The 1446-nt window shown below is 26.1% G+C and overlaps 1 protein-coding gene across 1 annotated transcript; it reads right to left on the bottom strand.

The window, feature by feature from the left end:
- Positions 1-467: 467 nt before the first annotated feature.
- PCYB_004480 (hypothetical protein) lies at positions 468-1322 on the bottom strand (the record flags this gene model as incomplete). Its single annotated transcript, XM_004227869.1, has 2 exons — positions 468-838; positions 941-1322. 2 exons carry the CDS (start codon positions 1320-1322, stop codon positions 468-470), a joined length of 753 nt encoding a protein of 250 aa, XP_004227917.1.
- Between the last annotated feature and the right edge of the window lie 124 nt (positions 1323-1446).

Here is a 1446-nt window from a genome sequence, read left to right as displayed (position 1 = left end):
ATGCCTTTAAGAGTATGTATATGTATAATGTAATAATGATCTAAGAATATTACAATAATTTCCTTATTTCTTAGAATTTATCAATTGTTTCTTCTTTTTTGTTTTTATTACTAAATAATTTGTCGAAGGATAATATATTTTTATATTATTTTAGTATGGTATTACAATTTATATGACGTTTTCAAAATAAGATAGTACTTTTAAATGAAAATAGATATTGGCAGTTAAGGAAAAGTTACTCATTTAATACTGAATTATATTTTATGCGATATATGGTATCACCTGAATTTATATCCCGAGGATGTTCACTGTTTAATAGAAGTTCTCGTTCATTCTTTTTCATATTGTCCATTAATTTATCTCTTCCTAGTATTTTTGTATTTACCCAGTTACTCAAGGGGGTAAACTAAGAATTGATTGAATATTTATATTTGAAAATACAATTCTTTATTTTTTATAACTTTTCATCACACGTAATATAAATATTCATACAGAATTATTTTATTTTTAAAATAAGTTTTTCTTACCCTATATATTACTATTAGAGGTAAAACAATTCCTAAAGAAGTACCTATAATGGTTCCTACGGAGGTAGCTCTTTCTTCCGTGTCAGTTCCGTCTTCTGGTTCTCCTACTGCAGAGTTTCTTTTTTCCAGTCCGGGTACCACTGCTCGAAGTAATACTAATTCAGTATTGGGGTGATCTATATATGAATTATCCTTTTCTTTTTTCTTGAGTAGTTCATTGCAATAATAAGGGTAAAAAAGTGAAACCGAAAATATCGGATAGCAGTCACTTGTTAGGGGTGGTTCATTCTTTTCAAGAAAATCCTTAAGATCTTTTAATGCTTTGCAAAATTTAGCATCATCTCGCTTTGTATATTCTATCATTATATTATTATATGCGTGTACACATGTATTAGCAAGAGAACATGAATTACTAGTATACTCCTTAGAAGCATAAGGCTGACATTTCTCGTATGCATTATATAGCAAATTAATTTTTTTATATTTCTCCGGAATCATGTAATTTATTTCCTTTAAACATAAATTCATTATCTCCTTATTATTATTCTTATGGTTCATATAAGTATTATAAATATAAAAAATAGAACTATTTGAATCATAATATGTGTGTACCATTTTATTTAATACGTAGTTTATGTATTTACAACAATTTTTGTTTTTACAACCTTTCTCATTATCGAGTTTTATTAAATACTTTTTTAGTCTCGAGCAATCCATAGTAATGGAAACATTATATTTTGTTCGTTCCTTAAAAATTTTCTTCAGGAAATGAATCATATTCATTTCCAATATCATATTGGATCGCCTGATATACATCACGATAATAATAATATTGCTGAAAAGAATAATACTATAAATAAATAGATTTGAAAATATATAAATAGACGCAACAAACACTATTTTTTTGAAAAGGTTAAAT

The sequence above is a fragment of the Plasmodium cynomolgi genome (genome assembly GCF_000321355.1).
Source record: "Plasmodium cynomolgi strain B DNA, scaffold: 0509, whole genome shotgun sequence".
In the NCBI taxonomy this organism is placed as follows: domain Eukaryota; phylum Apicomplexa; class Aconoidasida; order Haemosporida; family Plasmodiidae; genus Plasmodium; species Plasmodium cynomolgi.
The sequence above is the reverse complement of the archived record's forward strand: the minus strand, read 5'-3'. Positions and strand labels throughout refer to the sequence as shown.